The sequence below is a fragment of the Rhinopithecus roxellana genome, chromosome 7, assembly GCF_007565055.1.
Source record: "Rhinopithecus roxellana isolate Shanxi Qingling chromosome 7, ASM756505v1, whole genome shotgun sequence".
NCBI lineage: Eukaryota > Metazoa > Chordata > Mammalia > Primates > Cercopithecidae > Rhinopithecus > Rhinopithecus roxellana.
In genome coordinates this window covers 138,400,061-138,427,282 of record NC_044555.1, presented here as the reverse complement: position 1 = coordinate 138,427,282, position 27,222 = coordinate 138,400,061, and the positions used below count along the sequence as shown (strand labels likewise).

The 27,222-nt window shown below is 38.4% G+C and overlaps 1 protein-coding gene and 1 non-coding gene across 2 annotated transcripts in view; both read left to right on the top strand.

The window, feature by feature from the left end:
* Nucleotides 1-27,222, top strand: part of GABRA3 (gamma-aminobutyric acid type A receptor alpha3 subunit) — a 338,987-nt gene that overhangs the window by 234,784 nt on the left and 76,981 nt on the right. The window contains exon 5 of the mRNA XM_030934036.1: nt 8,357-8,577. Within this exon, the coding sequence (XP_030789896.1) occupies nt 8,357-8,577 (221 nt within the window). The remainder of the gene's footprint in view (nt 1-8,356; nt 8,578-27,222) is intronic.
* On the top strand, nt 16,531-16,635 carry LOC115898865. The gene has a single exon (XR_004058522.1). It is a non-coding gene; the product is annotated as a U6 spliceosomal RNA (small nuclear RNA).

The following is a 27,222-nucleotide window of genomic DNA, read 5'->3' as shown; positions in this document are numbered from 1 at the left end:
AGTTTCCAAAATTCCTCTTGTTATTGATTGCTAGTTTTATTCCATTGTGGTCAGAGAATAGGTTTGATACTATTTCAATTGTTTTTTTAATGTTTTAAGGCTTGTTTTGTGGCCTAACATAGGGTCTATCCTTAAGAATGTTCCATGTGCTGAGGAAAAAATTGTGTATTCTGCAACCATTGGAGGAAATGATCAGTAAATATCTATTAGGTCCATTTGATCTATACTACAGATTAAGTTCAAAGAAGTTCAAAGTTTCTTTGATGATTGTCTGTCTGGACTATCTGTCCAATATTGAAAGTGAGTTGCTGAATTCTTCAGCCATCGTTGCATAGGGCTCCATCTCTCTCTTTAATAATATTTGCTGTATATTTCTGGGTGCTCCAGCATTGGGTGCATATATATTTACAATTGTTATTTCCTATTGCTGAACTGAACCCTTTATCATTACATAGTGACCTTCTTTGTGTCTTCTTTTAGTTTTTTTCTTGACATCTATTTTGTCTGATATAAGTGTAGCTACTCCTGCTCTTTTTTGCTTTCTATTTGCATGGAATATCATTTTCCATGCCTTTATTTTCAGTCTATATGTGTCTTTAAAGGTGAAGTGTGTTTCTTTTAGACAACAGACCACTGGCTCTTGTTTTTTTCATCCATTCACCCACTGTATGTTTTTTTAATTATAGCATTTAGTCAATATACATTCAGTATTATTAGTAGTAAGGAAGGACTTACTCCTGCCATTTTGTTATTTGTTTTCTAGTTGTTTTGTGGTCTTCTTTTCTTTTTTTCTTCCCTTCCTGTCATTGTTTTACTGAAGGTGATTTTCTCTGATGATATGATTTCATTTCTTACTTTTTGAGTATCTATTGTATGGTTTTTGGTTTAAGTTTACCATGAGGCTTGCAAATACTATCTTATGCCCTGTTATTTTAAGCTGATGACAACTTAATATTGTTCCCATAAACAAACAAACAAGCAAAAAGAAAACTAACAAAAATTCTATACTTTATTTGTTCCTCCACTTTTTAACTTTTTGTTGTTTCTATTTATATCTTATTGTACTGTCTATGTCTTGGAAAGTTGTTGTAGTTATTATTTTTGATTAGTACATCATTGAATCTTTCTGTGAAGATAAGAGTAGTTTACACAGCACAGTTGCAGTGTTAGTAGTTTACACAGCATAGTTGCAGTGTTTTTCTGTGTACTTACTAATACCAGGGAGTTTTGTACCTTCAGATTATTTCTTATTACTCATTAATGTTCTTTTCTTTCTGATTGATGTATTCCCCTTAGCATTTCCTGTGGGCAGATCTGGTGATGATGAAATCCCTCAGCTTTTGTTTTTCTGGGAAATTCTTTATTTCTCTTTCATGATTGAAGGATATTTTCAATAGATTTACTATTCTAGGGTAAAAGTTTTTACTTCAGTACTTTAAATATGTCATGCCATTCTCTCCTGTCCTGTAAGGTTTCCATTGAAAAGTCTGCTGCCAGATGTATTGGAGATCCATTGTATGTTGTTTCTTTTCTCTTGTTGCTTTTATAGTTATTTCTTTATTTTTGACCTTTGGGAGTTTGATTATGAAATGTTCTTGAAGTAGTTCTTTGAGTTAAGTCTGCTTGATGTTCTATAACCTTCTTGTACTTGGATAATGAGGTCTTTCTCTGCGTTTGGAATATTCTTTGTTATTTTCCATTTCAATAAACTTTCTACTTCTATCTCTTTCTGTACCTCCTATTTAAGGCCAATAACTCTTAGATTTGCCCTTTTGAGGCTATTTTCTTGTTCCTGAAAACATGGTTCATTGTTTTTATTCCTTTTACTTTTGTCTCTTATTACTGTGTACATTCAAATAGCCTATCTTCAGGCTCAATAATGATTTATTCTGCTTGACTCATTCTGCTGTTAAAAGACTCTGATGCATTCTTCAGTATGCCTATTGCATTTTTCAGTTCAAGAATTTCTGCTTGATTATTTTTAACTGTTTCAGTCTCTGTTCATTTTATCTGATAGAATTCTGAATTCCTTCTCTGTGTGATATTGAATTTCTTTGAGTTTCCTCAACACAGCTATTTTGAATTCTCTCTCTGAAAGGTCACATATCTCTTTCTCCATGTTTGTTCCCTGGTGCCTTATTTAGTTTATGATATAATTTAGCTGTGTCCCCACCCAAAACTCATCTTGAATTGTAATTCCCATAATCCACACATGTCACAGGAAGGAACCAGTTGGAGGTAATTGAATCATGGGGGAGCTTACTCTCATGCTGTTCTTGTGATAGTGAGTGAGTTCTCAAGGGATGTAAGGGGCTTTTCCCCCTTTTGCTTGGCACTTCTTTCTCCTGCCACCATGTGAAGAAGGATGTGTTTGCTTCCCCTTCTGCTATAATTGTAAATTTCCTGAGGCCTCCCCAGCCATGCTGAACTGTGATTTAATTAAGCTTCTTTCCCTTTTAAGTTACAGTCTCGGATATGTCTTTATTAGCAGTGTGAAAATGGACTAATACAGTAAACTGCTATCACAGAGAGTTGGGCACTGTTGTAAAGATACCTGAAAATGTGGAAGAGACTTTGGAACTGGGTAACAGGCAGAGGTTGAAACAGTTTGGAGGTCTCAGAAGAAGACAGAAAAATGTGGGAAAGTTTGGAACTTTCTAGAGACTTAGAGGGCTCAGAAGACAGGAAGATGTGGGGAAGTTTGGAGCTTCCTAGAGAATTGTTGAATGACTTTGACCAACATGCTGATAGTGATATGTACAATAACGTCTAGGCTGAGGTGATCTCAGATGGAGATAAGGAACTTTTTGGAAACTGGAGCAAAGGTGACTTTTGTTATGCTTTGGCAAAGAGACTGGTGACAATTTTGCCCCTGACCTAGTGATCTGTGGAACTTTGAATTTGAAAGAGATTATTTAGGGTATCTGGTGGAAGAAATTTCTAAGCATCAAAGCATTCAAGAGGTGACAGAGCATAAAAGTTTGGAAAATTTGCAGACTGGCAATGAGATAGAAAAGGAAAAGCCATTTTCTGGGAAGAAATTCAGGCTGGCTGCAGAAATTTGTATAAGTAACAAAGAGCAGAATGTTATTTACCAAGACAATGGGTAAAATGTCTCCAGGCCATATGAGAGACTTTCACAGCAGCCTCTTCCATCACAGGCCCAGAGGCCTAGGAGGAAAAAATGGTTTCATGGGCCAGGCCCAGGAACCCCCTGCTCCATGCACCCTGGGGACAGTGTCCTGCATCTTCAGCTGCTTCAGCTCCAGCTGTGGCTAAAAGAAGCCAAGGTACAGCTCAGGCCATGGCTTCGGAGGGTGCAAACCCCAAGCCTTGGCAGCTTCTGCATGACATTGAGCCTGCAGGTACACAGAAGTCAAGAATTGAGATTTGGGAATCTCCACCTAGATTTCAGAAGATGTATGGAAACTCCTGGATGTCCAGGCAGAAGTTTTCTGCAGGGGCAGAACATTCATGGAGAACCTCTGCTAGGGCAGTGTCGAAGGGAAATATGGGGTTGAAGCCCACACACAGAATTCCCACTGGGGTACCACATAGTGGAACTGTGAGAAGAGGGCCACCATCCTGCAGACCCCAGAATGGTAGATCCACTGACAGCTTGCACCATGCACCTGGAAAAGCCACAGACACTCAACTCCAGCCCATGAAAACAACTGGGACGGGGGGCTGTACCCTGCAAAGTCACAGGGGTGGAGCTGCCTAAGGCCATGGGAACCCACCTCTTGCATCAGCATGACCTGGATGTGAGGCATAGAGTCAAAGGAGATCATTTTGGAACTTTAAGGTTTAATGACTGCACTATTGGATTTCGGACTTGCATGAGGACTGTAGCCCCTTTGGCCAATTTCTCCCATTTGGAATGGGTGTATTTACCCAATGCCTGTACCCCCATTGTATCTAGTTAGTAATGAACTTGCTTTTGATTTTACAGGCTCATAGGTGGAAAGGGCTTGCCTTGTCTCAGATGAAACTTTGAACTTAGACTTTTGAGTTAATGATGTAGTTAAGAATTTGGGGAACTGTTGGAAGGACATGATTGTATTTTTAAATGTGAGGATATGAAATTTGGGAGGCACTAGGGGTGGAATTATATGATTTGGCTATTCCCTCATCCAAATCTCATCTTGCATTGTAGTTCCCATAATCCCCATGTGTCATAGGAGGGGCCTGGTGGGAGGTTATTAAATTATGGGGGTGGTTATCCTCATGCGGTTTTCATGATAGTGAGAGAGTTCTAATGAAATCTGATGGTTTTATAAGTGGCTTTTTCCCCTTTTGCCTGGCACTTCTTGTTGCCACCATGTGAAGAAGGATGTGTTTGCTTCCCCTTCTGCCATGTTTGTAAGTTTCCTGAGGTCTCTCCATCCATGCTGAACTTTGAGTCAATTAAATCTCTTTCCTTTATAAATTACCCAGCCTTGGGTATGTCTTTATTTTTATAATGAGAATGGAGTAATGCAGTTCATTTGGTGAGTTTGTGTTTTTCTTGGATTGTCTTTATACTTCTGGATGTTCATCAGATCTGGGCATTGAAGAGTATGGTATTTATCATAGTCTTCTCAGTCTGGGCTTGTTTGTACCCCTTCTTTTTGGAAAGGCTTTTTGGATATTTGAAAGGACTTGGATGTTGTGATCTAAGTTGTATCTGTTTTAGGGGACACCTCAAGCTCAGTAACACTGTGGTTCTTGCAGTCTTGTAGAGGTTCTGCCTTAATGTTCTTAGACAATATCCAGAAGAATTCTCTGCATTACCAGGTAAAGACTTTTGATGGCTTCCCTTACTAACTTTCAAACAAATTAAGTCTCTTCCTATGTTCTAAGCCACCTGAAGCTGAGAGTGGAGTGACAAAAGCACCCCTATGGCCACCACCACTATTACTGTGCTGGGTCAGACCTGAACCCAGCACAGTATTGGGTCTCACTCAAGGCTTCCTGTAACTACTTCCTGGCTACTGCCTATGTTCACTCAAGGCCCTGGTGCTCTACAATCAGTATATGACAAAGCCAGCCAGGCCTATGTCCTTCTGTTTGGAGTGGTGAATTCTTCCAGGCCCTTGGCAGATCTGGATATGCCATCTGGGAGCCAGAGACTACAGTCATAAATAGAAATCTACCTGGTTTTTCTCTTACTGCAGTTGAGCTGGCTCTCAAACCACAACATGCAGTCTTTCCTACTCCACCTTCCCCTTTCTATAGGCAGAGGAGCCTCACCTCATGGCCTCCATCACCACAGCCCTACAAGAGTAATGCGTGACTACTACTGATGTTCCCTTAAGGCCCAAAAGCTCTTCAGTTGGCTTGTACTGAATACTGCCTGGCCTGGGACTCACCTTTCAGGGCAGTCTCCTCCAGTCTGGCCCAAGGCAGGTCCAGAAATGCTGTCCAGGAGCCAAGTCCTCAAATCAGGGTCCCCGAGAGCCTGCTTGATGCTCTAACACACTGAGGCCAAGCTCGTACCGAAGGTTAAAGAAAAAAAATCCCATTTACTTTTCTTCAAGCAGAAGGAGTCTAGTCCCATAGCCATCACAGCTGGAAATGTACTGAGTCTCACTTGAAGCTAGCAAATCTCAGAGCCTCATCCAAGGCCTATCACATAGTATTTGGGTATCACTGCTGGTTATTCAGGGCCCAAAGGCACTTTAGTTAGGTGATAAATCCTGCCAGTGATGGTTCCTTCCCTTCAAGGCAATGGGCTTCCTTCTGATCCAGTGTGTTTCTAGAAATGTCATCTTGTAGGTAGGGCCTCACAACTCTGCTGCCCTATCCTTCTGTGGCTGAGCTGGTATCCAAGATACAAGACAAAGTCTTCCCTACTCTTCCCTCTCCTCTACTCAAGTGGAGGGAAGGGATCTCTTCTGGAGCTGTGAGCTGTGCAGCTTTGGGTTAGGGGAGGAATGAAGCCAGCACTCCCTTAGCTGCCCTGGCTGGTGTCTCCACAGGTCACATGTCTCCCCACAATCAGTTCACTGGCTCTGGACCCAGTTTAGCACTAGAAATCACCTACGAGTTGCTGCCCTTGTGGCCTAGACTGCTGTTCATGTTTACTTAGGGCTCCAGAGCACTTTAGCCCAAGGTGGCAAGGCTTATGGAAACTGAAGTTGGCACCTGCTGGGATCAGTGATTCCCCTCTGGCTAGGGCTAGGATAAATGCTCCCTCCATGGGCAGGCATCAGCTAATTTTGGTCTGGTTTTGCTTTCTGCTGTAACAGGGCAGCACTAGTTCAATGTCTCACAGTTGCTGTGCTCTCCCCTCGTCAGTGCACAAAACAGTTCTCCATGCCACACCGTCGCTGACAGCCGATGGAGCAGGGGTGGTGTCAGTGATTCAAGACTGTTTTTCCTACCTCTTCTGTGCCTCTTTCAGTGATACATAGTTAAAATCAGGTACTGTGAGTGCTCTCCTGATTTTTAATTCCTATGAAGTTGCTTTTTTTGTGTGTGTATAGATAGTTGTTAAATTGGTGTCCTTGCTTGGGGGGTCAGGGGGAGGCACAATCAGTGGAGCCTTCTATTGTGCCATCTTCTTCTGCTCTCAACGACATTTTCAAAGTGTATTTTTGTTGTCTTTTTGGTTTCTATTGTTGCACTTAAGAAGTCAACATAAGTGGTGATTATAAGTCAAGTGGTCATGTCTTCGTAGGTAGCATGTCTTTTCTGTTTTGCAATTTTTAAAATCTCTTTTTTGGTATTCTTTAAATTCATTATGCACTGCCTGGGATCTATTTTAATTTATTGAGCTTGCAATTCATTATGGTACTTGAAGCTAAAGATGTATATATTTCAACAATTCTGAAAATTGTAGTCCACTACTACTTTGAATATTGTTTCTCCCCTATTTTCTCGAATCTCTCACATTTAGAATTGTAATATATGTATAGTGAAACTTCTATTTTTATCCTTCATAGTACTATACCTCCCTTTCATATTTTCTATCAGTTATGTCTGAAATGTGAACTGGGCAATTTTTCCTCATATGTTTTTTTTCCAGTTCACTAATAGCTCTTTCATAAAAGATGTTATACTCAGATTTTGGGACTCACCATCTCAGTGGTTCTCTTGTTCCCAGGACTTCCTCATGAATTTTCATCTTCTAATCCAGAGCTTTTTCTCTGATAAGCTAATACTTTTTCAGATTTCCTCCACTTGAATTGTGATGGCTTAAGGAATTCCTTCAGTCTAAATGTAGCAAATTCACAAACATCACCCAGCTGATTTCTTTCATTTAGTGGACCACTATCCTATTGTTTCTGCCTATTTTTTTTAACTGGGCCCCAGGGTCTCTCCTATTTGTGTGTAGTACAGTAATCAGCCAGAATTTTTGGTAGAATATATATTCAGATTTGGAGGCCCATTCCCTTCTGGGATGCTCTTACTTTTGAGTCTTCTATCCCTAGTAGTCCAGATTCTCTGCCACCTTGAGCTAGTAAGGCTGTTGTATATGCCACAGGAATTCTAGGTTTGGGAAGCACCTTCAAGAAAGAAAAATCACAAACTCACAATTCTAATCTATTGCTGCTGCCATCTTTCAACGGTAAACTCACCTTAGGTTTCTGTCTGCTTTCAGTCACACTCCACTGTTTTCAAGAAATACAGGTATATACAGTTGTTGTTCAGGTTTTATAATTAATAGCTGCAAGAAAATGTACTCAAATAATTTATTATGCTGTTACCAATACCTGGAACATTTATTGTTAATTTATTTTATATTTACATAAACAGCAAATTTGAATATTTTCTTCACATTTATTAGCAATTTTTATCCATTTCGTGACTTTGCTGTTCATTTACCCATTTTATCTTATTTGTCTATAAGATATGTTTTTTGTCTTATCTATAATATTTCATTATTTATTGAGGATAACAAGCTATTCCCGAATCAGACATATTGTTATTTTGAGGCTTAGATTAAATGTATGATAAAATGTAAGGTTTTGGTTTTGTGGTGATTTTTATATTGGCCTTCGATGGGGTCACTAAGCAGCAGAGACAAGGTAAGAAACTTGTTTTTATTTGGGTGTCACTGCATAGAGGAGGGAGCACTTGCTTTTTCATAAGGCAAAGTCTTATGATCAACTTGTGTGGTGTGTGGGGATGTGTTGGCAGCAATCTTCCTAAAAAACGCCTTGTCAAATATGTTATCCTCATGTTTATTAATCTCCATGGCATTATTTCTCCATCATAATCATTTTCCTTACACACCAGGAGCTACTGTTAATAGACTGCTGCTTCTCTGCATCAGAGGAAATATTGCAAGGTAATTAATATTTGCTAAGGGCACTATGAACCCTTACCAGAACTCAACTGAAACATTGTTTATCTCTCTTTTCGTCCCTAGGAGTACACTATTGATGTATTTTTTCGGCAGACATGGCATGATGAAAGACTGAAATTTGATGGCCCCATGAAGATCCTTCCACTGAACAATCTCCTGGCTAGTAAGATCTGGACACCTGACACCTTCTTCCACAATGGCAAGAAATCGGTGGCTCATAACATGACCACGCCCAACAAGCTGCTCAGATTGGTGGACAACGGTACCCTCCTCTACACAATGAGGTCAGAGAGGGGTGGCTCCCACCCAAAGTATATTAGGAGTAGGACTGGGCTTGAAAGCAGAATGTTTTAGAGTATCCACTGAAAATTCTCTCAAGTGTATAGATTAGAAATGTACAGGTATATATACACTTCCTAATACAATTGCATGCATACATACTCACAGACATATATATTCTAATAAACACATAAATAGAGAGTTGCATAGATGAACATCTTGAGAAACACAGAGGTATACGTTCATGATTTGTGTATACATGCATACCCAAAGACACATGTGAACTAACACAGAAGGACATATGTATTCATGGTCACTTAAATACACAAATTCACAAAAACATACACACAGGCATGAACACTGATAATTAGAATTGACTAGGTTTAAATGCAGCAGCAAACTATCCCTATGATGCAGAGTTGTGAGTATCAAATGAGATAACTATGGATATTTTGTGAAACATACAGTGTTTTATAAAGATAAAATTTTTTTTTTTATTATACTTTAAGTTCTAGGGTATATGTGCATAACGTGCAGGTTTGTTACATATGTATACTTATGCCATGTTGGTGTGCTGCACCCATCAACTCGTCAGCACCCATCAATTCATCATTTATATCATCTAAAACTCCCCAGTGCAATCCCTCCCTCCTCCCCGCTCCCCATGATAGGCCCCAGTGTGTGATATTCCCCTTCCCGAGTCCAAGTGATCTCATTGTTCAGTTCCCACCTATGAGTGAGAACATGCAGTGTTTGGTTTTCTCTTCTTGTGATAGTTTGCTAAGAATGATGGTTTCAGCTGCATCCATGTCCCTACAAAGGACGCAAACTCATCCTTTTTTATGGCTGCATAGTATTCCATGGTGTATATGTGCCACATTTTCTTAATCCAGTCTGTCACAGATGGACATTTGGGTTGATTCCAAGTCTTTGCTATTGTGAATAGTGCCGCAATAAACATACGTGTGCATGTGTCTTTGTAGTAGAATAATTTATAATCCTTTGGGTATATACCCAGTAGTGGGATGGCTGGGTCATATGGTACATCTAGTTCTAGATCCTTGAGGAATTGCCATACTGTTTTCCATAATGGTTGAACTAGTTTACAATCCCACCAACAGTGTAAAAGTGTTCCTATATCTCCACATCCTCTCCAACAACTGTTGTTTCCTGACTTCTTAATGATTGCCATTCTAACTGGTGTGAGATGGTATCTCATTGTGGTTTTGATTTGCATTTCTCTGATGGCGAGTGATGATGAGCATTTTTTCATGTGTCTGCTGGCTGTATGAATGTCTTCTTTTGAGAAATGTCTGTTCATATCCTTTGCCCACTTTTTGATGGGGTTGTTTGTTTTTTTCCTGTATATTTGTTTGAGTTCTTTGTAGATTCTGGATATTAGCCCTTTGTCAGATGAGTAGGTTGCAAAAATTTTCTCCCAATCTGTAGGTTGCCTGTTCACTCTGATGGTAGTTTCTTTTGCTGTGCAAAAGCTCTTTAGTTTAATTAGATCCCATTTGTCAATTTTGGCTTTTGCTGCCATTCCTTTTGGTGTTTTAGACATGAAGTCCTTGCCCATGCCTATGTCCTGAATGGTACTACCTAGATTTTCTTCTAGGGTTTTTATGGTATTAGGTCTAACATTTAAGTCTGTAATCCATCTTGAATTAATCTTCGTATAAGGAGTAAGGAAAGGATCCAGTTTCAGCTTTCTACTTATGGCTAGCCAATTTTCCCAGCACCATTTATTAAATAGGGAATCCTTTCCCCATTTCTTGTTTCTCTCAGGTTTGTCAAAGATCAGATGGTTGTAGATGTGTGGTATTATTTCTGAGGACTCTGTTCTGTTCCATTGGTCTATAGCTCTGTTTTGGTACCAGTAGCATGCTGTTTTGGTTACTGTAGCCTTGTAGTATAGTTTGAAGTCAGGTAGCGTGACGCCTCCAGCTTTGTCCTTTTGACTTAGGATTGTCTTGGCAATGCGGGCTCTTTTTTGGTTCCATATGAATTTTAAAGCAGTTTTTTCCAATTCTGTGAAGAAACTCATTGGTAGCTTGATGGGGATGGCATTGAATCTAGAAATAACCTTGGGCAGTATGGCCATTTTCACGATATTGATTCTTCCTATCCATGAGCATGGTATGTTCTTCCATTTGTTTGTGTCCTCTTTGATTTCACTGAGCAATGGTTTGTAGTTCTCCTTGAAGAGGTCCTTTACATCCCTTGTAAGCTGGATTCCTAGGTATTTTATTCTCTTTGAAGCAATTGTGAATGGAAGTTCATTCCTGATTTGGCTCTCTGCTTGTCTGTTACTGGTGTATAAGAATGCTTGTGATTTTTGCACATTAATTTTGTATCCTGAGACTTTGCTGAAGTTGCTTATCAGCTTAAGGAGATTTTGGGCTGAGACAATGGGGTTTTCTAAATATACAATCATGTCATCTGCAAACAGGGACAATTTGACTTCTTCTTTTCCTAACTGGATACCCTTTATTACTTTCTCTTGCCTGATTGCCCTAGCCAGAACTTCCAAGACTATGTTGAATAGGAGTGGCGAGAGAGGGCATCCCTGTCTTGTGCCAGTTTTCAAAGGGAATTTTTCCAGTTTTTGCCCATTCAGAATGATATTAGTTGTGGGTTTGTCATAAATAGCTCTTATTATTTTGAGGTACGTTCCACCAATACCGAATTTATTGAGCGTTTTTAGCATGAAGGGCTGTTGAATACCTAGTAGGGCAGGCCAACATTCAAATTCAGGAAATACAGAGAATGCCACAAAGATACTCCTCCAGAAGAGCAACTCCAAGACACATAATTGCCAGATTCACCAAAGTTGAAATGAAGGAAAAAATCTTAAGGGCAGCCAGAGAGAAAGGTCGGGTTACCCACAAAGGGAAGCCCATCAGACTAACAGCAGATCTCTCGGCAGAAACTCTACAAGCCAGAAGAGAGTGGGGGCCAATATTCAACGTTCTTAAAGAAAAGAATTTTAAACCCAGAATTTCATATCCAGCCAAACTAAGTTTTATAAAGATAAATTTTAAAGGCCGGGCGCGATGGCTCAAGCCTGTAATCCCAGCACTTTGGGAGGCCGAGACGGGCGGATCACGAGGTCAGGAGATCGAGACCATCCTGGCTAACACGGTGAAACCCCGTCTCTACTAAAAAATACAAAAAAACTAGCCGGGCGAGGTGGCGGGCGCCTGTAGTCCCAGCTACTCGGGAGGCTGAGGCAGGAGAATGGCCTAAACCCGGGAGGTGGAGCTTGCAGTGAGCTGAGATCCGGCCACTGCACTCCAGTCCGGGCGACAGAGCGAGACTCCGCCTCAAAAAAAAAAAAAAAAAGTAAATTTTAAAATACTTATTTAAAATTTTTATTTATTTAAATATATTTATTTTATGCTACATTACCTTAGGATACTGAGGATGATAATAAGTGATTTTTCCAAACAATTTAAGATTATATCTATGTCTATCTATCTATCTATACATGGTGTTTATATGTGTGTGCATATGTGTGTGTATATATAATATTGAAATCTTCATAAAATATAAATTATATTTCATACTTTTCCACCTCCCAATGGATAAAAACATCACAATTTTATTTATTTCATGACTTATTACTGTCATAGAGTTATTAGGCATTGAATTTTGCTGTCAAAAAGAATAAGTTTGAAAGGATTTTCAATGCAATGAGATTCTTTCCCCAATACTAAAAAACATTCTTGGTTTTTGGGTTTGCTTTTTATGAATTTTCTTGTTCCTCTGATATCAGTTGTCACTTCCTGAAGCTTCCTCCCACATTAATGAGTGCAAATTTTGTGTAGTGGAGCTTCTATGGCTATTTAGAATTGGTGTATTTGTTATTTTGCAGAAGAAAACTCAAATATTGCATGCCTGGTAAATAGGTGGTGAATAAATGAAGTGTGTTTGTCTGTATACTAATCTCTCATTACTTCAAATTTGCTGTTTATTGGTGTTTTTCCCACAAGAATTTGGAAGATGAGGAGATGATCAAGGAAAAAAGGGTAATATTAATTACTTAAGAGAGAAGTTGGATGAGAGACAGGAGGAAAAATGAGCATAGAGGAGATATGACCATAGAGTGGAGGATAAAATAATGAAGAAAGAAAGTGGATAGAAGTGGGAAGATGAGGGTCGAGAGGGGAGGAGAAGACTAATTACACAGAGTACATAGAGGCATATATATTGGAGAAATGAGAAAGGTGAAAAGAAAGAGAATATGAGAAGAGAGGAAAAAAAGAGTAGAGAAGTTGAGAAGACAAAGGATAAGATGGTGTAAAATAAAGAAGCTAGATTAGATATTAGGATATCCTAAAGAGACAGGAGAATATAATGAAGTGGATGTAGTAGGTGGGAATAAAGAGGAAAAGACATAGAGAAGTAGAGGAAAGGACATGGGAGGAGATGAACAAGAGGGAGGGAAATTGTAGACAGAAGAAAGAGAAGTTTTCCTTCATTTATTCATTTGCCAAACATGTCTTGACTTCCTAATATATACATGGCCCTAAAGTAAATTCTGGAGATGCAAACATTAATGAGACATAGTCTCTCTTCTTAAGATAATCATAATATAATAGGGGAGAAAGACTAATAGCATAATAGCAAATGATGTTAACTAAAATGTTAAAGAGATGGGTAGTTATTGGAATATAGAGGAGGGTCATCTAACTCATTCTTTTGGGACAGGTTGAGAGACGAGTCCCTGAATAAGGCAACAGCTAGGCTTCTGATTATTGGTATTAGCATTAGCATTTTATATTATTATGTAAGTAGAATGCAGTCAAGAAACTTCTAGGCAGAAGGAAGAGAGGAAGGACATTCTAGACAGAGAAAACCAAGTGAGCAGTTGCAGGGAATGGAAGGACGTATTTTAGGCAACAGACTGAGGTGGTCAGTTTTCTATTTCATATGGCTGTGTAGCTACTGGGTAAATAACGCATTTGAAGGTAAAAAGACTGGAATTAGAGAAAATGATTAAGAAACTGCTAAAATAGCCTAGATTAGAAGTGGTGTTCTAATTCAGAACAATGGATTAAGATGGAGAAGTGACGATATGTTGAGGAAATAGGCAGTAAATATAGAAAACTTCAGAATGATAGAGAGGAGGAGTTGTGAAGGTAGTAGGTATCCAAATAACATGACTGAAAGATGCTACTATAGGCTGGAGTAGACGATATGAAAGTTAGGACAAATGTAGATAAGTCTGTGAGGTTAATTTGGGACAAGATAAGCTTAAGGTGATTGTAGATTATCCAGGGAAAGAAGTCTAATAGTAGTTGGATATTCGAGTCTTAAGATCAAGGGAGAGATACAATGTAGATATATAAAGTATGGCATTGTTAGTATATTGGAACAACTGGAAACATGAAAATGGATGTCGTCACTTCAGGAAAGAGTATAGAGTAAGAAGAATTTCACGCCAGGTATCTAGTCATCTAGCACTACTATCAGTAAGGCAGTGGAGGGGAAAGAGGAACCTATGAAAGAAACCAGGAAGAAAATGTCAGGCAGCTGTTAACAGTGTGCAGTATCTTGAAAGCTAAGTGTGGTAGTCAATACTACCACTTGCCAATATTTTCACTTCACGTCCATCTCGGTACAAAGTAGTACTATACTTCCCTGAGCCTTGGAGTTCAGCATGGACAAATGACTTGCTCTGGCTAACCAAATGTGAGTGTAAATAGCATGTGTCAGCTCTGAGAGAGGATGGGAAGCCCTTCAAGAGCCAATACATAATTTGCCATGTTGCCTTCCCCTAGCCATGGTAAGTAGCATTATGCCAGATGGTCTTTGCCCTATCATTCTATGCCCCTTATTGAAGATGACATAGAAGCGAGTGGGTCCCCCTGCCCCAACCAGAGATAGTGTGAGTGAGAAATAAACTTCAGTTACTTTAGGACACTGAGATTTTCAGATTGTTTCCTACTGCATATTAATCTAACCCGTCTTGACTGATAAATTAAAGTTTCAAAACAATGAGAGTTATCAATAACACCACTAATAGTATAATAAGTATATTAACATCAATATAGTACGTAAAATATGACAGACGCTGTTCTAATCATTCTACTTTTATAATATTCCTAACAACTTGAATAACTGTATGAGATAGGTACTATTATCCCAACTTTACAGATGGAAAAAAAAAAAACTGAGACACGACGTGGGTAAGAGAATTTTTCAAGTTAACTTGGGTAGTAGATGGTTAAGCCAGCATTATTAATATGGTAGGGTAGCTGCAAGTTCATGCACTTTACCATGTTTATACATTTTTACAACATTGTTGGCTATAAAAAGAGATATAATATAGAGACTTAGAAGTATGTCTTAAGTTTGGTACCATGGAGGATATTAGTATTCTTCACATACACTGTTTCAATAGAGTGGCTAGTGCAATAGAGAGTTTTAGGAGTTGGAGTGGAGATAGTACGCATAGAAAATAACTTCGAGAAACTTGTTTGAAAATGAAAGGGAGGAAGGTATCATAGCTACATTCAGGGATAAGGAAATTGCCTTTGTTTTCAGAGGAGAGACTGACACATACTTGTAAGATAGTACAAAAGAGTCAGTAGGAAGACAAAGATTGAAGATATAGTAGAAATAACACATCGCTGACAGCAAATTCTCATAAATACCATAAAGGGGATGATATCAAATCTACAGTTAGAGTTTTACTTGAAAGGAAGAGGGACACCTCTTCTCACATTGCATGAAAGTTTATGAGGTTATATATAAATGTTGAAATGAAGGTGGGGAGGATAGGACAGAGAAAAGGTATGAATGAATGTAATATATCAAGGAGAATTTGGGGAAACAGAGCATCAGGGAAGGAATAGATGGAAGAGGCATGCTTGTAATAAACTATAGGAAAGAGAAGAGTTTGAAAAAGAGATAAGAGTTCACACAATTGTGGAAAGAATGGAATGGAGTAGATGTAAACAGAAAAGAAGCTGTATGGAATGAGGTGGATGGAGGGACAGAATAATGAGGAGATGTGGATGGGCAGAAGACAGTAAGCAAATGGAAGAGAAGCAAGAGGAGGGAGAGAGTAATGGGCAGGAAAGGATCTGAACACAGTAGAGATTACAAATAGTGAGGAGAAATAGAGAATGAATGAAAAGAACAGGATAGAGGAGAAACAACAATAAAAGGAATAAAGCATAGAGGATAGGTTTAAGTTTTGGGGGAGGGATAGAGAAGAGAGAAGAAAGGAGAGAGGATAGGAATATTGAAATATAAAAACATAGAAGATGCAGGTTGAGGAGGGCAGAGGATGAAGCCGAGCAAAGGATTAGTTGCCTTGAAATAAAGTTGAATGAATGGGAAGATGATGATAATTGGGCCCTTTATCCTAGTCTGAATTGGACAAGAAAGTCAAGTTCGATGAGATTAGAGTCTATGTAGAATGCCCTTGTGCTTATTCAGATTTACAGAATAGAGGAAGTACAGAAGCATGGAAGCATGATGAAGTCATTGGTTTCCTACACAGTAGCACCTTAGGTCCAGGAAGGTGGGCCTGGAGGGAGACCTAGGCTCAAAATGGAAAAATAAAAGCCTGGTTCTTTTTACAGCCCCACAATTAATTCACCTAGTGACATTTCTCAAGTCACAAACCGTCCGCTTTCTCTAGTCTGATAGTAATGTAGCTGCTGCCTGTCTTGCAGGCATATGAAAAGCAAAAATTGAATAAGGTCTGCAGAATACTTAGAATTTTTCGGAAAGTGTTATTCTTTAGCATCCCTATTTTTATTTTGACCCTCAGGAATCTTATCTGGAGTCCATGGGGAGACTACAGTAGGACAGCTTCCTACTAAAATCTGAGCAAGCATTGCTTGGGTATGTAACTAGGGCAGTGTAGAAAGAAGCCTTGCTTTGCCTCATCTTGGGACCTCAGAACAACCATAAAAATACAGGCTAAAACCCATTACCTGCTGCTTACTTCAGCAGCACACATACTAAAATTGGAACAATGCATAGATAATTAGCAGAGCCCAGCCCAAGATGATACACACATTTATAAAATATTTTCTATTATTCAGGTATGGACATATAGAGAACTTCATCTCTATTAATGTCATATTATTTGTTTATGAGGATACAGGTAAACGTGTTCATTGTATATAAATGTTGCATAATGTATAATACAGTAAAAAGTACTATTGACTATCTGAATATGAAGGATAACTATTTATTGAATTTAACTAGATTTTATCCTATTTACTTAAAACATTCATTCAGCACATTCACGAGTGCTTATTATGTTTAAAGTTCTGGAAGGCACAGGTCATGCTCTTAACGACTCTACAGTTAAAGAGACCTGTGCACAGATAGCTGCACAGGAATACAAAATTCCTGAAATGGAGGTGCAAAATGTGCTAGAATTGCAGGAGAAGTCACATCTAAAATGATATGGGGTTATCAAAGAAAGCTGCAAAAGGAGGTGGTGCAGAGTTTGTCCCTTGAATCTTGAAGGAAGTGTAGGTGAATATCAAACAAATGAGAGACAGGGCTGAGGTAGAGGAGGGTTTTCCAGGCAGAAGAAATAGTATGCACAAAGACATGTATTAATGAATCAACATCATGCATCAGAAAATCCATGCTTCTTTGTGAGACCTGATAGGGGAAATAGAGAGTATTATGGGAGCATCTAGCAAGGACAGTGAAATGATTCTGTGGGGAATAGCCACAAAAAATTCCAGAGGAAATCACCTTCTGAATGATTTCTGAGACCTAAAAGATCTGTAGAAGTAAATTAAAAGACAGGGAGGAACTATTCCAGAGTTCGAGTATAGCATGTATAAAGGCTTGAAGAGTGAGAGGAGAAGGTAGTGATGATACATTGAAGGACTAAAAGTTCAGTGTGACTGGACCAGAGTACAGTGCAGGAAAGCAGTCTGAGGTGGAGAGAGGGGCTTATATGCTATGTTGGCATAAACATTATGAGGATCCATTAAAGAGTTTATTGCGGAGGAAGAAATCAAACACATTTGCATTTAAGATAGATCACTCTGGGAGCAGTATAGGAGGCAGATTAGAGGGAGGCAAGGCTGAAGATGAGGTGCCTAGCTAAGAAGCTGCCATAATACTCAAATGATAATCCTAATGACAACTACGTATTATATATACTATGTATATGTAGTATACTATGTGTTGAACACCTACAATTTGTTAGGTACTTTCTGTAAAACATCTCTAATCTTCACAACACTTATTCTAGCTTCAGGTTACTGCTTTTTCCACTAAATTAGGTTTTGAGGAAGAATTGTGGACATACAATATGTTCAAGAGGTAGCACTGATAGCACTTGGTGCCTAATTGGAAGTGTGGGGTTCAGGATGTTTTATGGCTGGTTTCTATAAGCAAATAAGTTGCCTAGGATAATGGAAGTATTGGGGTGTAATATAAATGATGACCCAATTGTTAACATTTCCATAGAATAAAGAGGAGTAATCAGATTTTGGAACATGGCAGTGATAAAGAAAGGAAGTAGGAAATATAGCCAAAAGCATACCTATTTGGAAGGATTTGTGCATGACAGATGAGGGATGATAATGAAAAAGTGATACAGAATATGTTTATCCTGTAGTTACAGGAAAGCATTATTGTTTTTACAGATTTATTTGTTTTAATTGACATATAAAATTGTATTTACTGTGTACAACATGATGTTAAGTATACATACATTGCAGAATAATTAAATCTTGCTATTCGCAAATGCATTACTTCACATAGATATACTTTTGTGATGAGAACATTTGACATCCATTCTCAGCATTTTCCAAGAATACAATATATCGTCATTATTGTCAACTAGTCACCATGCTGTATAATAGATCGTTTGAACTTATTACTCCTACCTAATTATAAATATGCATCCTTTGACCAACATAATTTTTTTAAAGTGAATGACATGACAAGACAATTTGTGATAACACAAGTTGCTGAACCCAATAATGAATAACAGTTCAAACATGATAGAAGTGTATTTCTTGCTTCTGAAAGTTCAAAGCAGGTGTTCCCCATTGACAAGCGGCTCATTTCCAAGTGGTGCAGCACATGGTTTTCAAGACCACTGTGCTTATTTGTATTAAGTCAACAGAAGATGAAAGAGCACGACAGATTGTATATGATAGGTATTTACAGACCAGGCCTTGAGTGGCATACTCATTTCTACTGACATTACTTTAACTAGAATGAGGTCACATGGACGTGGTGGGAAAAGAAACATTGCCAAGAAAACGAGAAAGTGGATTTAGTGAACAGTAGGCAAGTATTTGCTAATCCCTGTTTTTTTTTTTTTAAATTAAAATCCATGGTTGCACTCTGGAAGATAAATAGACATAAATACTAGTTAGCAGACCCTTTCATAGTCCAGGGAAGACTGACAGAGGTACAACAAAAGGCAGTGAGAAGTGAGAGTGGAAGAAGGGCAAGTATGATGAGAGAGGTTTTCAATAGAACTTGAAGTCCAACTCGATATAGGGTATTGAGGAAAAAGGTGCATTGAGAATGTCCCTGACATATTCTCCCTGGATATTGAGTGAATTGTGATGTTATCAACGACAACCACCACCACAACAAAAACTCATTATAGGAGAAGAAGGAGATATTTTGGAGAGAGGAGGGGATAGTTGAGAGTTTACATGTCTTGGGGATTTGCTATATGCCATATATTGTGCTAGTCGCTTCACATGTATTTGTTTCATTTAATCCTCACAGCCATGTTCATGTGTATATACTCCAGAAGCATAATATAGCATGGTTGTTAAGAAGGTGGGTTCTGCAGTAAGACTGCTCCTGATCCTTCCTCTGTAAAATGAGGCAAATCATAACAATGCCTGCCTCATAGGCCATTGCAGGAAGTAAATGAGATAAGGCATGTAAATTGCTTGGTATACTTCTTGCCATTCTGTGAAGTGTTTTTATTTTTATTGTTAATATCCCCATTTTTACAGTTAGCAAACTGAAGTTTCAATAGAGCAAACTCACACCACCAATAAGTGGCAGAGCTGGTATAGAGACCCAAGTCATTCTGCTAGTGAAAACCTTTTTTCCCCTTTACATCACATCATTTCCTCTAATAAGGGAAGGTGTGGGCTATCAATTTTAAATAACGAATCTAAGGTGGACATGACAAGCTGCAGTTGGAAATGCAGTTCTGGAACTCAGGAAAACTTTGACACAGTGAAATTTGTAAAACTGAATACATTGCACAAAATGTCAGCTATGGATTATGTTACACAGTAATGGTGTCCTCAAAAGAAATAGGCACTAGTTTCTCCATGTTTAATCACCAAGAGGAAAGTGGTGCTCTGAACCAATTAAGTGTGGGTTACTATCATATTAAGGCCATGAAATTTTTTATTGTATGACTGAGTCAGTTTTATGTGCTTTGAATATTCCAAAGACAAACTATTTGAAGGCTAAATTCTGCATGTCAGGAACCCTCCTCCCACAAACTTCATCAGTAAAACTCTTCTCCTACTTATTTAGATGCAAATAGCTTGCACTTGCATGTTCATTATAGTATCTGCCTCTGAAATGGCCAGGAACCAGGGAAAGCATTTGGGCCAGACTGTTAGTTGTATAGGATTTAATGTAATCAGATCAACCAAGCATTGATAGCTTGTTTCACACAGTCTTTTTTTGTAAAGGCTTTTGTTCTAGGGGATTCCACCTGTGGTTCCTTATTCATTAAGCTAGCAACTGACTCACAGAGCCACACTTAGTGAATCTCACTCCAATGAACAGAAGTAAGAGCATAGAAGAGATGGAATGGTTCATTTTGGGCTCTGAGAAAGCTTACAATGAGGTGAGAAGGAAATAATAGTGTAAGTCTTCAGTCAATCCCAAATTACTCTGTGCACTCTTCATGCAAGGATATCAACTCCTGCCCTCCAAGAGCTCATATCTTAGGAGGAATGATGGGGCATATCATTCACTGTACTATAAGGCATAATGGAAGTTTCACACAAAGCTGACAGTGAAGTGCTATGAGCTAAAAATTACAGGATTCACTGAAACCTGGGGACATGGGCCCAGATGTGTGGCAGGGCTTCACAGCGGAACTAACATTTGAGCTGGAAGGTGGGAAGGAAAAAAAGTATTCCTGAGACGTTTCCTCACATTATTTCATTTTTGCCAGTTCCATGTGGAAATCATGGCCTTGAAATAACAAGGACTGCCTTTATTCTCCAAGCAAGAAACTGGTCTCCAGGCAAATTGAGTCTATTTAAAAGTTCACTCTAACAGAGGGATTTACAGATCAACATAAGTGTCCCTCTTGTTCCAAAGAACCCAGCTATTTTAGATGCTACCCCTAGACAGAGTAGAAACTCTGTTGTAGTAGAATAAACATCAGAGAAGGAATTAGGAGCCATGGTTGTGAATCCCAACTTTGGAACAGATCAGCAGTGTAACCATGAGCAAGGCATTTTTCTTCTCTGGGTCTCAGTCTCTTCTTTTGGGACACGTTGCTGAAAATACCTGCTCTGCCTATCTCACAGAAATATTTATTAAATCAGGAAACAGCTGTCAACCATCTGCTGTGTGCCAATTACCACACCAGGGATGGGATTACAATGATGAAGAGACCACTCTCTCAAGTTGCTCATAGTCCTGTGCAGAAGACAGAGAGCTAAACAGACACTAATAATCCTATGTGGTAAGGTCTAAGACTGTTGTCCAAAGAGCTCTTAGATTGCTGTGAGCTGGAGGAAACCACAATACTTGTAGGGCACAGACAAAGCATAATGGAAGAGGGAATATTTGAGAAAAGACTTGGAGGAAATATGTTGTGCATATAAAAAGGAAAGGGTACTCCAGGCAGGAAAAAAACTGTATGAAAAGACACAGATACATGAGAGTTTTGTTTTGTAAAATCGTAAGTTTTTACAGATGGCTGGAGAATGGGGGAGAGCGTGTCAGAAAATGAGGTTGGAGCTACATGTCTGAGATAATTGTTGAAACTCAGATGTGCTCCCTCTGAAGGCTAAATGGAGCAGGAAAGTGGTGGCCCTCCTTCCTGTGTACTGAGCTTCTTGTCTATAACTTGAAGATTTAATGGGACACCTCAGACAACTGGCATTCTTATGACTAACGTGTTCCTTGGTTTGGGTGTTTGGTGGTAGTATATTTCAAGTGACTCATGCTGTATGGATAATGGCTATTAATGATTTGTTATTCTTTCTTTTTCACCATAAATCCCAAATCCTGCCCTTTACTCCATTATTATAGAAATAGCCGGTCTGGCACCTCAACTGCTCCTGAAGCAGTGTTATTTGTCCTTAGAGAGAACATTCCTAAGAGTTCAGAGTAGGCTGTTCTACTTCGAGAAGGCCTAATTGACAGATTGCTTTCAGTAGGGCTCATACTGAACTCCAGAGCCCCTTGCCTCCTACAAAGTTCAAACTGTTCCCTCCTACATTATACTTAAACACATTGATAGCCTCACTGAACAACCAGTGCATATATTCAATAAACTTTAGATTTTTAACCTTTAGGATTCTAGTTAGTGTGGGAATCTTTTTTTCTCTAACCTTATTTACAGTTTTCTTCTATTTTATGCCCTTATTTAAAAAATAATCCATATTCTATGTGCAAAAATCTAAGAATGATTTGATATTTTTCTGTGGGGCAGTTAATTTAGGTGACTCATTTTCATTCAGTTAATTTTGCATATTTTTTAATTCTTTATTTGAGATATAGCTTGCATATTTTAAAGTATACAAATGTTATTTGTATAGCTGCACAGTATTCTGGGTAAGGAATATGTGCTAGAGGTTGCTACATTAGAAGGGTAAAGTAATGGAGAAGTAGCTTATGATAACCAGAACTTCACTTTCCTGAAGTGTCACTCTCCCTGGATTAAAGGCAAATGGGCACTGTCTTAATCTGTTTGAACTGCTATAATAAAACACCTTAGACAGGGTAATTTATAAACAACAGAACTTATTTCTCACTGTTCTTGAGGTCAGGAAGTCCAAGATCAAGGCTCCAGTACATTCAGTATCTAAAGGCTACCTCTCTGCTTCAAATATGGCAACTTTCTGCTGTGTCCTCACATGGCAGAAGAGACTAACATTTTCCTTTAGGTCACTTTTATAGGGCCAGTAATCCCATTCAAGAGGACAGAGCCCTCACGACTTAATCACTTCTCTAATGCCCCACCACTTAATACTATCACATTAGTGGTTATATTATAATTTCAAAATTGTAATTTCAGGGGGACACAAACATTCAGACCACAGCAGGCACTGAGGACATGGATGTAATAGTTTCTGAGTTGGACAATTTTCTCATTGGGTTAGTGTGTTGGATGGATTTCCATCTAAAAGCAAATGACTTACATGTGGTATTCAATTCTAGTTCAGGAGACAAGACATATGTACTAGCAAAAATATCCTTAATATGCAAAGAACTGCATAATAAATGCAAAGTAAATACTGGCTTTTGTATCAATGGTATAATAAAATGTTAAAAATCAGCAAATCATATAGTAAGAATAATCTCTGATATGTTTGCTTGTTTTGAAAATGCACTTAGGTATTTCCAATAAAGATGAGATAAGGGCACCAAATAGCCAAGTCACTAATCTGTCTCAATTCCAAAGGTATAGAAAGAAATTATTTACCCTGTGACTTTTAGTCAATAGCAGGGATTTCGAACCCAATGAGATAGCATAGCATAATTGCTGGACCAAATGTTTCAAATGACCATATGCAATCTATGGTGTACCCCTTGCTTCATTTCCCCTCCTTCCTTCAAGATTCTGATACATATACCTTCTGCCTGAGGTGTGTGGAGAGTCAGTGGAAAGACATGAACCCAGCTAGTATGCTGAATCTCAGTCATTAGACTTCTTGTCTTTCCTAGATACCATCACTCCCTTTGTAGTATCATCCAGTCTTAGGCCTTCAATTAACATCGACAAGGTGTTAGCTAACAAGGCACAGATAACTGAAGTAACTTACACATAACTACTACTACAAGCTGGGTGCATGGTGGACCTGAGTTTTAAATCTGGCAGTCTGGCTTTGGAATCCATGCTCTATTTTTAATAAATAAATAAAAATTATATGTATTTATGATGTACAATAGAATGTCTTCATATATTTATACATTGGGGAATAGCTGAATTAAGATAATTTTCATACGCATTAACTCACATCTCAATTTTTGTGCTGAGAACACGTGAATTCTGCTCTCTTAGCGATTTTTAAGTACATAAAACACTGTTATTAACTATAGTCACCATGTTGTACAATAGATCTCTAGAATTTATTTTTCCCTTGTAACTGAAATTTTATATTCTTTGACCAACATCTCCCCAGTCCTCCCACTTCCTGGCCACCATTCTACTTTCTTTCTATGAGTCCAACTTGTATACACTCCACATATAAATGACATTGTAGAGTATTTGTCTTTCTGTGTGTGGCTTATTTTGCTTAAGATAATGTCATCCATGTTCATCCATGTTGTTGCAAATGGCAGGATTTCCTTTCCTTCTAAGGCTAAGTAGTATTTTATTGTGTATATATACCACATCTTTTCAGCCATTTATCCATCAATGAATGTTTAAATTGATTCCATATCTTGGCTATCGTGAATAATGCTGAAATAAACATGAAAATGCAGATATCTCTTCAACATACTGATTTCATTTCCTTTGGATGCATGTACACACAGTAATGGGGTTGGTGGGTTATATGGTATTTCTATTTTTAATTTTTAAGGAACCTCCATACTGTTTTTTTATAATGGCTGTATGAAAGAGTTCTCTTTTCTCCACATTCTCGCCAACACCTATCTTTTATCTTTTTGGTATAGCCATCCTAACATGTGTGAGGTGATATCTGATTGTGGTTTTGATTTGAATTTCTCTATTTATTAATGAAGTTGAGCCTCTTTTCATACATCTATGACAAATATTTATTCAGATCCTTTGCCTATTTTAGAAATTGGGCTATTTGTTTCCTTTCTATTGAGTTGTTTGAGTTCCTTATATATTTTGAATATTAACCCTTTATTTGATGTATAGTACGCAATATTTTCTCCCATTCCACAGGTTATCTCTTCACTAGGTTAACTGTTTCCTTGGATGTGCAGAAGCTTTTTAGATTGATGTAATGCCATTTGGCTATTTTTGCTTTTGTTGTCTATGCTTTTGGGGTCATTTACAAAAAAATCATTGCCCAGGCCAGTGCTGTTGAGCTTTCTCTCTCTGTTTTCTTCTACTAGTTTTATAGTTTCAACTCAAAATATTTTGAGTTGACTTTTGAGTATGGTGTAAATGGGGTCCAATTTCATTTTTTTTGTATGTGGATATCCTGTTTTCCCAACACCATTTATTGAAGAGACTGTTCTTTCCCCCATCGTGTGTTCTTGGCATCTTTTATGAAAACCAATTGATTGTAAATGTGTGGAGTTATTTCTGGGCTTCTGGGCTCTCTATTCTGTTCCATTGGTCTATGTGTTTATTTTTATGTTAGTACCATGCTGTTTTGATTACTATAGAAATCAAATAGTGCAATGCTTTGTTCTTTTTGATTTATTATTTTTGCTTAAAATTGCTTTCACTATTTGGGGTATTTTGTGGCTCCATACAAATTTTATGATTTCTTTCTATTTCTGTGAATAATGTCACTGGATTTTTGATAAGGATTGCATTGAATCTGTAGCTCACTTTGGGTAGTATCAATATTTTAACAATATGAATTCTTTCAATCCATGAACAAAAGATGATTTTCAATTTATTTGTGTCTTCTTCAGTTTGTCATCAATGCTTAGTGTATAGATCTTTCATCTCTGAAAATGTTAAATTTATTCTTAAGCATATCTTTGTAGCTATAGTGAATTTGATTATTTTCTTGATTAGTTTTTAAATAGTGTGTAGAAATGTTACTGAATTTTGCACCCTGATTTTGTATCCTGCAACTTTACTGAGTTCATTTATTAGTTCTGACAACTGTTTGTTGGGGTCTTTAGGATTTTCAATATATGTAGTCATGTGATATGCAGACAGGGACAATTTAATGTCTTCCTTTCCTATTTAGATGTCTGTTTTTTCTTTCCCTTGCCTAATTGCTCCAGCTAGAAAACCCCAAAGATTGCACCAAAAGATTCCTAAATTTGATAAATGAATTCAGTACTTTCAGGATACAAACTCCACATTCAAAAATCAATAGCATTTCCATATACTAGTAATGATCAAACTAAGAAACAAGTCAAGAATGCAAGCTCATTTACAATAGCTACAATAAAAGTATGTAGGAATACATTTAACCAAGGAGGTGAAAGATCTCTACAAAGAAAACTACAAAACACTGATGAAAGTAATCGTAAATGACACAAAGAAATGGGAAAACATCCCATGCTCATGCATTGGAAGAATCAAAATTGTTAAAATGACCACACTACTCAAAGCAATCTAGAGATTCAGTGCAATTCCTACCAAAATACCAATGTCATTTTTCACAGAATTAGAAAAAAAATCTTAAAATTAATATAGAACCACAGAAGAGCACAAAGAGCTGAAGCAATCCTAAACAAAAAGAACAAAGCTACCAGCATCACATTACGTGGTTTCAAATTATTCTACAAGGCTATAGTAACCCAAACAGCATGGTACTGGTATAGAAGTAGACAAATTGATCAATGGAAAAGATTAGAGAATCCAGAAATTAAGCCTCATACCTACAGCCAACCAACCTTTGAAAAAAATCAACAGAAACATACACTGGAGAAAGGGCACCCTATTCAATAAATGCTACTGGGAAATCTGGGTTGCAATATGCAGAAGAAGGAAAGTGGACCCCTATCTTTTACCATATACAAAAATCTACTCAAGATGGATTAAAGACTCAAATGTAAGATCTGAAACTATTAAAATACTAGAAGAAAATCTAGAAAAACTCTACTGGTCATTAGCTTTGGCAAAGAATTTATGACTGAGATCTCAAAAGGAAATGCAATGAAAACAAGAATAGAGAAATGGGACTTAATTAAATGAAAAACACTTTTGCACAGCAAAAGAAATAATCAACAAAGTGAATAGACAGGGGGGCACCCAAGATGGCCAAATAGGAAGAGCTCCAGCCTCCAGCTCCCAGCATGAGCGATACAGAAGATGGGAGATTTCTGCATTTTCAACTGAGGTACTGGGTTCATCTCACGGGGGCGTGTTGGACAGTCAGTGCTGCTCAGTGGGTGCAGCCCAACCAGTGAGAGCTGAAGGAGGGCAAGGCATCGCCTCACCTGGGAAGCACAAGGGGAAAGGGAATTCCTTTTCCTAGCCAAGGGAAACTGAGAAACACAACACCTGGAAAATCGGGTAACTCCCACCCTAACACTGCGCTTTACGAAGGGTCTTAGCAAACCGCACACCAGGAGATTATATCCCAAGCCTGGCCCAGAGGGTCCCACGCCCACGGAGCCTCCCTCATTGCCAGAACAGCAGTCTGAGATCTAACTGCAAGGTGGCAGCGAGGCTGGGGGAGGGGTGCCCACCATTGCTGAGGCTTAAGTAGGTAAACAAAGCCGCCAGGAAGCTCGAATTGGGTGGAGCCCATCGCAGCTCAAGGAGGCCTGCCTGCCTCTGTAGACTCCACCTCTGGGGACAGGGC